The 13,107-nt window shown below is 36.6% G+C and overlaps 1 protein-coding gene across 1 annotated transcript in view; it reads left to right on the top strand.

Annotated features, from left to right (window-relative positions):
* LOC106748114 overlaps positions 1 to 13,107 on the top strand; it is a 143,634-nt gene that overhangs the window by 124,784 nt on the left and 5,743 nt on the right. Inside the window, exon 5 of the mRNA XM_014626342.1 lies at positions 12,223 to 12,336. Coding sequence (XP_014481828.1) covers positions 12,223 to 12,336 — 114 coding nt within the window. The remainder of the gene's footprint in view (positions 1 to 12,222; positions 12,337 to 13,107) is intronic.

Below are 13,107 nucleotides of genomic sequence, written 5' to 3'. Positions count from 1 at the left end.
TATATATATATATATATATATATGTACATACGTGTATACATATTTACATACATACATACATACATACATACATATATATATATATATAAAAGAAAGGACGAACACGCAAAAGTCCATCGAAGTATCATGAGGAAAGAGTCTTCTCGCGGAGTCTGATTTTCCGATCTGTAAATTAATCACTATCATTAAACTAGTAATTATCGTTAGCGCCATTATTATTGTCATCTTTATTACTGCTACGATTATTATTATTCTTATAATTATTATTATTATTATTATTAGTGCCGTTATTTATTACCGTTAACGTACCTTGCCGGTCGGTCGACACGGTGTTCTGTAAATAACGTCGCGAGCTCGACGAGGCGAATAACAAGACGACGGTTCTGTGTATATTTTGAGTNAGAGAGAGAGAGAGAGAGAGAGAGAGAGAGAGAGAGAGAGAGAGCGGGAATGAGAGAGAAGGAGAGAGAGAGAGAGAGAGAGAGAGAGAGAAAAGTTGGAGGAGGTATGAGAAAATAAAATTACTTTGCTGAAAAATTTGACGAGGAGTGGTTATTGACCCGGTCCACAATCCCGCTCCATTCCTTACATCCTTTCGCGACGCGCGCGCACGATAGATGGGAATCGCGAATTATTTTAAGCGAAGAAATCAAGAGATCAGAAAGAAAGAAACTGAAAGCTCCGTCATACAACTAGAGATATAGAGAGAAAGAGAAAGAGAGATATATATAGTTTTTTCCTCTCGCGCGTCACCAAATCGTCTCCCGATATACATAATGACAATATATGTGGACACGGAATAACCACTTCTGTGTTCAAACTTTTCTGCTGAGAGAGAGAAAGACTTAATGAGAAATACAACTTAACACAGCCAGGCTCCGTAGGTTGCGTCGACTGCTTCGGTACTTCCGGCATCAATCAGATAACTTTGATGGACGAAAAGGTTCCTTTATTAAACGCGGAAAATGTCTTACGCGCGCCGGCAAAACCGTAGTAGTGGTTCGTATTTCCGAGTAATGTCGGTGCAACCAGCTTGGGTTCCTTCCTGAGACGTTCTCATATAAATGAAAAGAAATGGAGGGAAGAAAGTTGGCCAAGTTCGAAGGTAGGAACGCGTTCTATGGGATGGGCTACGAAAAGAGAATGAGGGGGTAGGATTTGCAGGGTGAGAGAGCAGAGGGAGAAAGATTGACGCGTCACCATTGTGCCGCGTCACCTTTGCTCTCCGAGCGATTGCCATCTCTCCTGCACGGACAAATAGATCTCTAATTTCGCAAATGGAGTCGAGCAAATATCCAGGCGAAGCGCGCGACATGGCGCGAGAAGATCTTCTTCTGCTTTCTCTCCGTGGCTCTGTGTAATTTAATTGCCTCGCGAAGGGAGGGAAGAGAAGTCGCGTCTTGCGTCCTCCCTGTGTTTCAGGCGCCACCAGGGGCGACTGTTACTACTCGTACAGTGAGGGATTGACGCTCGAAAATCGCTCGTAACCGTCCATCACCGATTTCATTTGCTCACGGATTCATCGCCGTGCGGGACGCGTTAACGTTTAAAGTAGTTGGTCCGTAAACATATTTTCTTAGGAATCTTCTCAAATTTTAATAGTATATTAATTTAAGCTCGATCTACACGCATATACAACTAAAAAAGTATTGACCGTACCAAAACTAAAATAATTGAAGTCAAAATTAGCACCACTTACACGTATCATAGGTACAAAACCGGTTTCCGATATCATCACGCTTTTAATTCCAGCAGTTAAATTATTTTTACGATTTTAATAAGAAACAAGAAAACGATAAGAAACTTGTAAAAATATTATCAAAAAATTACTAGATCATTGGTCAACCAGTTTTTCAGAAATTGATATTAAAATACACAATCGACATGGTTAGTACGTAACCTGTAAATATTTCGCAATATTCTGTGCGCTATATTTCTCTTTGTACTTCCTAGTGAGGCATATTTTTCATTTTAAAAACCTATAATATATACAAAAATACAAAAAAATTTAACATCGCAAACATTTCTCTAGTAGCGTACATTCATAAATGCATATCGGTACATATGATATATTCATAAACATAAGTCTAACACGGGCAATTTCAGTAAAAATATAATACAACAAAACGTGAAAAACGATTATGTCTTTATGAATTTTTAATTATATAAATTTGATTTATATTTTTTTGTTATAGAGTCATAGCTGTGCATTATATATCATATTTATATACATTTAGCACAGATTTGTATGTCGAACTTCTTCGTGTGTTGTATCAACTGTTATCTTCCTAATAGTATTATTACGGAATAGTATTACGGACCAACTACCTTAGACGCTTAAAAAGAAAGTGATTTTTCAAGATACAGACAAAGACAAGCCCGAGAAGTTCACGTTTTGATTTTAATTAACTTAATTGAAAACAGTCCAAGATCTCAGCATTACAATCGTTCTTGTATTATTCGGGAGATATTTGATTCGCTGCAAAAATTCCTGAAACATATTTCATTTTTCATATTATTTCTATGACAAAAAATAGGAGAAATGAAATTAAGATAATAATCGGTTTCGCATAATTTTCAACTATATAAAAGAAATTGCACTTCAATTTTTAACTAGAAGAAAGAAATAGAGGAAGGAAGAGAGAAAAGTTTTGTAAATTTCAGAATTGAAAATATCGAAGATTAAACTTATTTGCAGATAAAAATGAATCCGCAATCAACACGAGGGAACGTATACGTTGTATATTTTGGAAGATCTGAGTTTTATTGTGAAAATAAGGACAGGTAAAGGATGAAACGTATTCTTGCATTGAATAACTGCACGATCGGTTTCTATTAAAAGTTTTCAAGTCCAACAAAATATCGTTGCATTAATTTCGGTTCACATCTCCGATTTTGTTCTGAGAGTGAAATTGAAGTTTACGTTTGAGTATTCTTAATTAACCCCTTGCCTTACCGATGAGCTCCGTAAAATCTGGGCCCAAGAAACAGACGCTGACGCTCGCCGAACGAGCCGAAGCGATGCGTGGCTTATATTTTTAATATTTTCTTTCCTTTTCTTAAACATTGTGTTAGGGTTTCTAAATTAAATTTGACTGAAAAAACGAAAGGAAGTACAAAGCCACAAGTAATTTTGGACGTTTGTTTTGTAACGCAGAGTATACAAATCGCAACTCTAGTGGCGTAATGGTAAAAACTGACGAACTGATTCTGAGTTCTTTCTAGCGGTTCCCTACTGCCGCGATCGTTTACGTTTCAGCCGTTATTTCTATCAGCCGACACCACGAGTCTCACTCGTGACATTCATGTTTGGCCCGGGATTGTTACCACGAATCTCACCCGTGACATTTATGTTTGACCCGAAATTGTTACCACGAGTCTCACTCGTGACATTTATATTTGGCCCGAAATTGTTATCACGACTTGTCAATGTACGGCAAAGGGTTAACGAACCCGGCGATTTTGATAGCGCGTCAATTAGAACGTATCTTCACTTGACACTCTCGTCTGAAGCTTTTCCGCACTCCAGGTCTTTCTCCGCCTATGCTACGTGACAGCTTGTCGATCGGTAAACAAGAAGTCGAAGCAGGCTTAAATATTTGAATTTCAGCAAATCAAAAGAACTTGCCAGACTGGAAAATCCCGACAGTAACGTGTCACCGATTTGCCGGCCATCTTGCAGCTCGTGATTCCTCAGAAGAAGCCCTCTTTTCTCTAGAAATGCTTACCATCGACATCTTCTCGGCGAACACAAAAAGAGACCGAGTAAAATTCAAATATTTGAATATTATTAATCGTGTCCACATGAATGATATATGCAACTTCGTGAATTTTTCAAAAAGGCTCAATCGTCGATTTAAATGATTCAATTTCTCATACGTCAAAGGAACATCCTCGTTTCTGCATCTGCAAACATATTTCCGTTAATCTTTACACACATAAAAAAATATAACTGAACGCATTAAAGAAAAGTACTCTGGATTATGATGCGACGTTCTTGTCGCTCTGTTCGGCATTCAAATCAATTTTATAAGAATTTTGTAGAAAAGATTGGTGTAAGGATCGTTCTCGCTGGGAAAGTGTATCACAGGTTTAAAATTGCAACGTCGGCTTTGCCGGGGGAAGAGAGGGAGTTCCCGCGTTTGCTTTCTCTCTCGCTCTCTCTCTCATTTTCTCTCGATGTTGGCCAAACAGTAATTATTTCGTCCGCGGGCTCCTTTTACCGTTATCGATCTTGTCATAAATCTTGCCACTTGCAACCGGATAAACCTGTAGACGGCCAATCCGCCAGCGGAAGTCTATCGATCTAACATCCACCTGTTGTTGGCTCAATTACGCGCGCTCTGCCGCGTCGTTAGTCCGACCGGTGTATCCGCGGAGCAATAGCGACACAACGACGTGGAGCTGGCCTCAGACTTAGAACCTAATGCAATTGGCTCAGTAACTAACAATTATCAGGTTACGGTAATGCGACACAGTCACGACATATTAGCACGCACGTGTGCGCGCGAAACGCTCACACAGCGGCGGCGAGCATGATATTATCCGCAATATAGGACGCCACAATCAACCAATGCTTAAGTTCAGGAACGTCCTGTATTCGAAAGTACATGCCGAGAAACACTCGAAATGGACGAATTATAAATTCCGTATATGTTTTTAGAGACGTCACAGGAACCAGTGAGACGCAAAGATGAGGCGCGATTCTTCTGAGTTTTCGAGAGAAAGAAAGAAAGAGAGAGAAAGAGAGGAATAAAAAGTTCAATGAAAAAGCGCTTACATCGAATAAAATATTATGAGACTATTGCTATTAATATCGTGCTTATACACGCGATGGGTGAAAAGAAATATTAGTACACTCGATGTTTGTCGGAATAATCATACAGAAAACATTGATAATAGTTTCTAGTTTCGGTTTGGGGTTTTGTTTTACTTGAAGACGTTCCAACTGAATATCAGTGCATTGCGACTTACATGTATATTTTTTTCAATTGCTATATATATCATAATATATTTTTTAGGCAAAGTAAAATAATGTTAGTTAAAAAATTAATTAAATTTCAACGGTATTCCAGAAAGTCGGAAAGATAAATATGAAAAGTAGCGCTTGCTATCGATTAAAATATTGTGAAATACGTGCTATCAATATTGCGCTTATACAATGTGTGAAAAAACATATTTCTGTACTCCATTTTTCTGTACTCCATTTTTGTTGAAATCATTCGGTAAAGACGTCGATAATAGATATTATTTTTCAATTCGTTCGGAGAAAACGTCGATAATTGATATTCGCTTTCAATTCGTTCAAAGGGAAAATTACGCGCGTTCTCATGGATTATAATTGCTTTCTATCCTCGCCGAATCATATAATTGAGATTTTAAAAGTCCATATTCGACATGTATTCCCAATCCTTAACTAATACGCCCTACAAGATTTCTTTCAAAACGCATTATGTTTTACATATATACACACAGCATCCACTCTCGTCTGGAATATGACATGTACGTAATATTTAATTCATACGGATATAACGTTGTGCATTAAACGGTACAGAGCCATTCAAAATATATGCGATGAAGGTATAAATACACGGAGAAAATGTCTAGTTAAATTTAATTAACAATGAACGCATTAATTAAAGGAGACAGAATTTCTGGTTCTTATATTAATCAAATTCGATTCTTGTAACCAGAAACCATTCTGTTTCTTTCGACTAAAACGCGTTTAGTTTATTCAATGTCAGATAAATTCAACCAAACTTTTTTTCCACGCGTAATGAGAAGAGAACAGAAAAAACCTGGTTTTCTTATAATTACAGTAAATAGTTCGTTTTTCTCACATTATATTGCTATATAATTAATCGGAACAAATCATAATTCACACAAATCACAATTGTGTGAAACCTGTAGCACAGAAAATTTCTTGAGATCTAATTGGGATCTAGTCGGATTTCTTATAATAATTATGAATTCTAGTTGGGAAATCTACGCAGTTTCTGGTTAGAAGTATAATATTTCACACGTATGATTCTAAGTTGTTATAGATCATATTTGATCACAATGTTTTTTAAAGATTTTTTCTACCTTCCATTTTACACTATGATTGAACAAAATATACGAAACACTTTAAATATTCACACCTGATACATACTTATGCGCACACACGCATATACGCAGGTTATACGCACACTATTAAGTATATTACACATTAAAAATATAACCCCGTTTATTAACCTCATATTCTGATATTCGATCAAACTGTCATTCTCGATTCTAGCGATAGCAATTGTACGAAGCAAACAATTCATGGTTAATCAGTATCGCAGAAAAGAGACTTCATCCCATGTTTGAAGTAAGAATGGAATACCCAAATGATATTGTAGTGGGATAACCTATTTGGAGGTAATTTTGGACATTCTAATCGAAATCTACTATATCTGGGAACATGAGAAATTTCTATGCGGAAATTGATACTTTCCAGTTACACGGATGTTACAAACGTCTCCCATAATCAATCTCACGACGATTCAATGCATCACTGTTGCTAAACATCTGAAAACTTGTTTTCCTCTCCACTCTCGCATCCCATCCTCTTCCTCCGGAGAAAACGTCTCCGACGAGAACTCCGTCGCAAAACCGTCCGAATCTTCCGATCGATCGGAATTAATTCAGAAAAATCCCCGATTATTTATGTCGCGAACTTTCGCAGTAAGTTGCAAAGCTGAGTCGGGTCTCCGCCTCCCTCCTCCCCTCGCGCCCTTTTACGTCGGCTAAGACGTTTTAAGTATGCACTGTCGCCGACGTCCAAGAAGATCTAAGTTTAGCGTTTGGTGCCGGCTGCCTGCGGGGGCTACGGGGTCATTAAAGCGATCAACTTTTCAAAGACCCGCGAGCACCGCCCGGCCATTATGGAGGACGTATAACAGACATAGAATTTTAATACTGCCGGAGAAAGAAGAGCGGGAAGAATTGGAAGAAGAAGAAGAAGTCGGTCGCGTTTTTACACGTTTCATCTCTTCGGCCGAGTGAAATTCGCATCCGGTACTGTAAAATCATTAATATAATCAAGTTTCAGTGAAACTGACCGAATATCGAACTTCCCCGCCGGAATATTGAAAATTTCTCAAACGTATGGAATTTTGCCAACTTGCATAACTCGCCCAAAAACTCGGCGGTTCTTTCGTGAGGGCGAATGCGGGATTACCTGATCCGTTATGGCGGATATTCTAGAATGGAATTAAGAAATAATAGAATTTTATAATAATTTAAAATTAGAAGAGACTCAGAGGGACAGAGAAACGGTGAAAAATGCAAAATCACGGGTCAGTTTGTACGATTGAGCGTAACGTACGTTTCATGACAATTTCGCTTATTTAGATTGTCAATTAATGTGAAACGAACTTGATTATTCATCTGGAGATTAGAGAAAGAGAAGCCTTCTTACTATTTTGCATCGTATAAATGAACTATGAGCGGAAGTTCAATTCAGGAAGTTCGGTTCTGCCTTCGTTCTATCTCGAACTCGCACTAATGGTGCCTAACTCGATTCCGTGAGGTCGAAAGTTGGACACGCAACTTGGTGAACTCGTAACTCGACTTTCGAGAAATCCAATTCTATTTATCGTATATGAGATTGAGGTATATATCGCGAATATTTAAGTAAAAATTACCTTATCATCGAAACAAAATGAACCGTGAGAAATATATCTCTACTCTACATAAAATGTACTTGGGTAATTTCGGTTAAAACGTCAAAGTATACGTTTTTATTATGAGATATATTTGGATCTGGGATTCGGATTGGACCGGAACCGTTAAATTATTTTCGGTCTACATTTTTTTTCGGTTCCTTATTATGATTCTTATTCTATGATTTATAGTCTTTTTCTTTTATTTCGTAATAAACTTCTAGCTCTGACGCAAAATTAGATAATTACATATTATTATTTGCTGTTTTCATGAATTCCAGATATAAAATGTTATTGGAAGGAACACAAACTGAAAAAGCCGAAAAAATCAAATAAAACATGTATGGATAAGAAACATGTATGGAAACCTCTTATGGACTTTAAATTATAATGAAAATTTAAATACAGATGGCGATAGAAGTTCTTCAAGTGAAACAAGCTGTACACATGATAAATTTGAAACATCTTAAAAGTAATTAAAGGAACGACAATATCATTTTCTAAATTCACATCTATCGTTTAGAGGATCAGATTTCTATTTTTTAGGACAAATAGAAAATAAACTTCCAACATACGATGTTAAACAAAAGAGATTTAATAGAAGAAGTAATATATTAAAGTTTTAGGAACAGAAAAATTAATCTGAATTGCATAAGTTAGCAATGATTCTACTTTACTTGCTATTCAAGTCAGCACTTAACTTTTCGATTAGTTTTTTTTATTTGTAAGCCGATAGCTCTTTGCACGATTAAGTCTGAAACGTCCTATATAGATTTAATGTTAAAGTACACTATATTAACATTTAATTTATTTTAATTTTGACAAGTAGACACTCGAGAGTTCATAGTTACTGTAAAAAAAGACGCATCTGTTGAATCAAACAAGCGCGTTTAACGTTAAATTTGTAGATTTAGAGAATAAAGGGCGAAAGGTGGTTTAAACATTTAAAAAATCGCAAACACTTTAACAATAGCTTTTGCAATGTAAACATAATAATGAACCTTGTGTGCGTTTCTAAGGCTACGAGTATTTGCTGGTAAGGGACTCGAAGAATGTTTCTTTTTTCTACGGACGATAACACCGCCTCGGGGAGTTCAATAGAGGGAGTGCGAGAACCGTTGGCTCCTCTGCCCAGGTTTCTTCCCCGCGCGAACCACCAAACAGCTAACTCAATTTCGGCAATTTGTGGACTCGCGAGAGAGCATTTAACTCTTACAAGCACTTGATCGCATCTGTAGATAATAGACCGCAGATAGGCACTCCGCGCTCAGAAGTTGTAGGTGGATAAAAAATCGAGAGACAGATAACATTTTAGAAATTAGGTTTCTAAATATTAAATCGTAAATCGCGATATTAGATTCAAACTTCGAAAGTGTAAAAATGGCATAAAAAGATGAAACTTTCCGCTCCTAAAGAATGAGATATTCGAGAACTGTCAGATTTAATTTTAATAGAAAATTTAATTGAATTAATTTTATTTATTTATTTAGATTTCTTTTTAACTAATTTTAATTTTTTAATTTAATTTTTATGTCTTGTATATACATATAAGGATTCATTTTAATATACCTGTTTTTTCAACAGGCATTAGTACATCAGAAATAAAAGATGTTTTTTGTGTTTTTCGCAACATTTCGTAACACTAAAAAAAAGTTTTAGTAAGAAGATTTTGAGGGGAATAATTAATATTGAATAATTAATATTAATTGGCTTGAGTTAAGAGCGGTTATAGTACCCGTTAAAATTCTGGAAAATAAGTCCGGTACGTTACGCTATCGAACAATTTTATTCTTCTACTAAAATTTAAATGATTATCCCTCCATTTGGCGACGACTTTTATGGCCTGTCTTTCTTATCAGTTATTCACCTTTAAATTTTTCAGTATTTTTCTTTATTTAGAAATAGAAGATGTCGAAAAATATTCCAGAGGCTTCCAAATTTGTCGTCCTACGGCTACTGTGATGTAATAATGCTAACAAACCGTGCACTTAAATGATTAATCATTTGACGCTACGTCGTATTGGGTGTTTGAAAATAAAATGACTTAGTTTTACATTTTGCCAAAGTGTAAGGCGATATCCATATAAAGCTGGTCCGTGATGCTAGATTATTTTCGTGATATGCGACCGACCGACCTCATGAATTGCACATACACCAGTTGACAGGATACATTCGTCACTTTTATCCATTTTACCTTCTTTCAATATTTTATGAAGTTCACAGAAACGTTCAACCTTCAACCTTTCGGCCCACGCTACCAACGCGTTTTTAACGCGCTTCTCGTATTCATCTTGTCCTTGCGGTGGTGTATGTGATTGCACGACAAATCTCACGAAATGTGGAAAATAGACACGGTATATTATATAAGCGATTTACATTCGCATCCGATCGAATCCATTTACTCGATCGTCGAGGAGCAAGCGATAGAAAGCGACTCAATTCGGAAGATATAATTTTAGATAGAGTTGTATATATCTTTGCACGCGACACTTCCACACGTTATCAGCGATATTTCAACCTTTGCGCATTAAGAGAGAAAGAAAGGCGAACAGGTCGAATTTACATCATATCCCGCGATCGCAATTTGCTACGTGAACGGCGACTGTTCAGAGATGAAAAATAGCTTCGTAGAGAGTAAATTTAATTCATTAATATCTATGTTGACGTCTCACGTGACGTTGATGGCTCCGTTAGATAAAGATATCGGCAAAAATATAATTGCAATATATTAATAGGCATTAATATGTTAAATAGGTTCCGTTAATACAAAGATCTGGGAAAATTTTTATGCGGATTACATTGAAAAATGAGTTTAGTTAGATCTGTCTAATAAATGGACAACGTGTTTTAATTGAAGGTAACAAAATTTCTAGTTCTCATGAATCAAATTTTATTTTTTTATTCAGAACATTCCGTTTTCTTTAATTAAAACGTGTTAAAAAATTAAAGATTAAAAAAAATTGTGAAAAACAAAAAGTGGAAGCTGACAAATAAACCGTTTTTTCATTTTTCTCGCGCATTTTTCGTGTTACAAGTTTATCATTCGTGAATAATATAACACAAATCTAGTACAAATCAACGCAACTGTCAAAATAAATAAGTTCGAAATGGGGGGGGGGAGGGAGGGCTAACTTCTTCAGGCTCTCGATATCCATCCGTAGGAAGCTGTTGACTTTCGATTGGAACGTTCTTCCTCACCTTTCGTATTCTCCTGACTTCGCTCCATCTGAATACTACTTATTTCTCTCTTTAAAAAATTTTCTTCGGGACAAAAATTTTGGGTCTATGGAAACCCTTAAAATTCATTTCGATTAATTCTCTACTGTAAGAAATTTTCTTATTAGAAACTATGGTGTACTTCTTATCTAGCTAGTTGACTTTTCTAATATAGAACCACTAGGAGAAGTGAGCGTTTTATTTCTAGTTAGCAGCTAGGAACCAGTATTACCAAGCAGTAGCGACGTAAAACACAACTTTTCTATGTCATGACTAGATCTAGTGATTGTCTAATCATTAGATTCAATACTTGCTCGAGAAACTCTTCGCTTGCTGAGGAAAAATTTAACTTTCTTTTCAACGTTTCGTAAGATTTTCACTTTCCTCCGTCTCCACGGGCCAGAAAATCGAATTCCCCGCGATTACGCCAGTTTCAATCGCCGTATGTGTGGTATCCGGCGGAATCACAGGACGTTATGGACGCGGGCGAGTAGGAGTGATAGCGAGATAGATTGCGGATAGCAGCGCGCCATTTGCGCCAGTTAACGCGATACGGCTGAACCGGAGAACCGGTGGCAAATTCGTCTCGCAAACCACCACACGGACACGGATACCGTCGAGACCGGAAACCGCTTGCGGGAGGCGGCGGCGACGGCGACGACGGCGACACGTAAGCCGTTGCGCAAGAGTACGCGCAACCACTCGGACGAACTAACTCGAGGTCGGGAGGATTAAATCGTTGACACCTGCGATTATGTCGTATATTGCTTACACGTTTCCCGTCTATCAGGTGTCTTGATTAATCCTCTGAAGCTGCATAAAAAGCCGGTTAATTATCATTCAACGCTGTGGAATGAAATACAAGGATGATGGCTTAATTTTTAAACGCTCACAATTTGTAGGTGCGGCACCGAGTTAGAATTGAGGTTGTATTAACGGTAAAATCGACTGATCTCTCTAATTTAGAGTAACACGTAACTTTTAGCTTATCATAAAAGTGTGAGATTCTCAGATTCTCAGATTCGTCTCATAGCGGGCTTACCCATTACTTTAACGATTCCGGATGCATAATAATTAAAATCCTGTCAACATGCTTCATCGATTCCCGGCCTTGGTAAATATATCCTCCTTCGACGTATCTATATTATATTTTCCAAAAGAATATAAATCATGCAAATCTAAATACAATATGCCGTTTGAAGGTAATTCTATTAAAAGTACAATGAATAAAAATATACTCTCATTAGTATCTTGTCCTCTCTCTCCTTTGCATCGCGTTGTTCTTTCTCTTTTCAACTGACATCTTTCTTACATCGATAGATGCTGGATGTCAAGGAGGGCGGTAGAGGGGTATTTGTCTGCAGCAGCCCCGGTCCTGATCCTTACATATCGCAGGACCTCTATAATCCTGTCTACGAGGAGCTCAGCAACGGTAAGTGTCGATAATCGATGTTTATTTTGGTTGGCTTTGCACCGGTGTCCTTTTACGCGTCGCGGTTTTCTGCGCTTTCAACCAGAGATCCTTGAGGGCAACAATGTGACAGTGCATGATAAACGCTCACAGTTTTATAAAGAGAATTTCAGATAAACACACTTGAGCTCGAAATACGCGAGGCTTCAGATCCAAATTAAATTTATCGATCAATTTCCCCTTAGTTTTTTGTACAAAAAGAGAGAATATATTCGCTGAAAAGTTAGAAAAGATTTATAATAGAACGATATGTATATTTTGATTTGATTTGGGGCAGGCACTTTTACATCGAATACATTGCAAATCCAAGTGTATAAATTTTACACACAAATTGAAGTTACTTTTACATATTTTTACGCGAGTTAGTTTGCTACATATTTGTTGCCTGTGCTTTTTACATAATTAAATGCATTTGTGTTACATATTTGCATATTTAATTATACATTAAAACTGTGCAATTTACGTGTAAAGATTTTATATTTCTTTATTCTCTTTCATTTTTTGTAACAAAAACTATGTATCATTATTATTAACCGTAAATGTATTGAATTTTGTAAATAAAATATATTTTATTCAAAAATATCATTTTATAATAAACTTATCATGTTGTAAATTACATTATTTGTGTAATTATTATTATTATTTGGAAGATCCGGTATCGTTTAATTACAGAGAGCATTAAAAAATTTTTTTTTTATTAAAAATGAGATATATTAGTTAGAGAGAAATCTT

Source organism: Dinoponera quadriceps, unplaced genomic scaffold (assembly GCF_001313825.1).
Source record: "Dinoponera quadriceps isolate SergipeBrazil2010 unplaced genomic scaffold, ASM131382v1 scaffold163, whole genome shotgun sequence".
Lineage (NCBI taxonomy): Eukaryota > Metazoa > Arthropoda > Insecta > Hymenoptera > Formicidae > Dinoponera > Dinoponera quadriceps.
This window is presented reverse-complemented; position numbering and strand designations above follow the sequence as displayed.